This window comes from Triticum dicoccoides, unplaced genomic scaffold, assembly GCF_002162155.2.
Source record: "Triticum dicoccoides isolate Atlit2015 ecotype Zavitan unplaced genomic scaffold, WEW_v2.0 scaffold44193, whole genome shotgun sequence".
Classification (NCBI taxonomy): Eukaryota; Viridiplantae; Streptophyta; class Magnoliopsida; order Poales; family Poaceae; genus Triticum; species Triticum dicoccoides.
This window is the reverse complement of record NW_021272723.1, coordinates 1-1,127: the sequence shown is the minus strand read 5'-3', so window position 1 is coordinate 1,127 and position 1,127 is coordinate 1. Positions and strand designations below refer to the sequence as shown.

At 50.8% G+C, this 1,127-nt stretch overlaps 1 protein-coding gene across 1 annotated transcript; it reads right to left on the bottom strand.

The window, feature by feature from the left end:
* Nucleotides 1-5: 5 nt before the first annotated feature.
* On the bottom strand, nucleotides 6-1,124 carry LOC119346609 (disease resistance protein PIK6-NP-like; the record flags this gene model as incomplete). Its single annotated transcript, XM_037615879.1, has 1 exon — nucleotides 6-1,124. A coding segment is annotated over one exon (1,119 nt), but the record flags the coding sequence as incomplete, so codon positions are not given.
* Between the last annotated feature and the right edge of the window lie 3 nt (nucleotides 1,125-1,127).

Genomic DNA, 1,127 nt, shown 5'->3' with positions numbered 1-1,127 from the left:
CGCAGGTTCTTCAGAGGCAGGAGGATATCATCCAAGCAGCCTTCAATGTCCATCTGCACTGACAAGGAGTCCAGATGCACATGAACCGAGATTGCAGAGAAGAAGTCTTTGCTGTTATGTTTGTTGATGCCGGACACTCCCAGCTTCCGCAACTGGCTGAGCTTCTTGATCTCTTTTATGGCAGCCCTCCCCCCTGAAGCAGCGACATTGACAACACCGAGCGTGTGCAGCCCTGTCAGATTCCCAATTTCCCCGGGCACTTGAACACCAACTAGTTGACGGCACTTGCAGAAATCGGGCAACCAGCAGGATGAAGCAAGTAGTGCTGAGATGGTGGTGCCACGGCCGGCACGAATGTACTGCAACTTCTTTAACTTGGTGATGCTCGCAGGCAGAGTCACTATGGAGGTGTCCCTGACGTCCAAGGTCTGGAGCTGCCTGAGATCCCCTAATGAACTTGGTAGATGATCGATCTCAGTATGCCCTCGGAGAGAGAGGAACTTGAGGCGACACAGCCGTTTCACTACCTTCTTGAGATCGCCAGCCGTTATATCTGATGTTGCATCCTCCAGATCAAGGACCCGAAGCAGATTCATACGCTCAGATATGAAGAATGATTTCCACTTCCCAACCACTGTGAGTGATCGCAGCCGTGAGAAGTCGATGCCCTCAAATACAATTCTGTCTCTGTCCCAGTCGTCCAATATGACGAGGTGACGCCCTGTGCGCTGGGTGGTTAATGCACAATTACCCCCCAGCTCAAACACAAGGTTTTCTTCTTTCCGCAGCGGGATGATGTACTCACGGATGAAACTGTTCAACTTGCACAAGGCCATCTTTCTGTCATTGAATTCCGCGGTGGTGACTAGCTGTGGTACCTGCTGTATCATGCTCAGATCAAGGAGGTCAGAGAATTGCCGCTCTCCGTTCTCCTCTGCAGATTCTTCATTGTCTTCCCTGGAGTAGCTCTCTGCAATCCAGCGCCTTATTAGCCGCCTCCGCCTTATGATCTGGCCTTGAGGAAAAATTGACATGTAGAAGATACACGGCTTGAGAGAATCTGGGCAGGTACGGAAGTAGGAATGCATCCAACCAAATAAATCGTGTAGACTATCATAGTCCGGCTC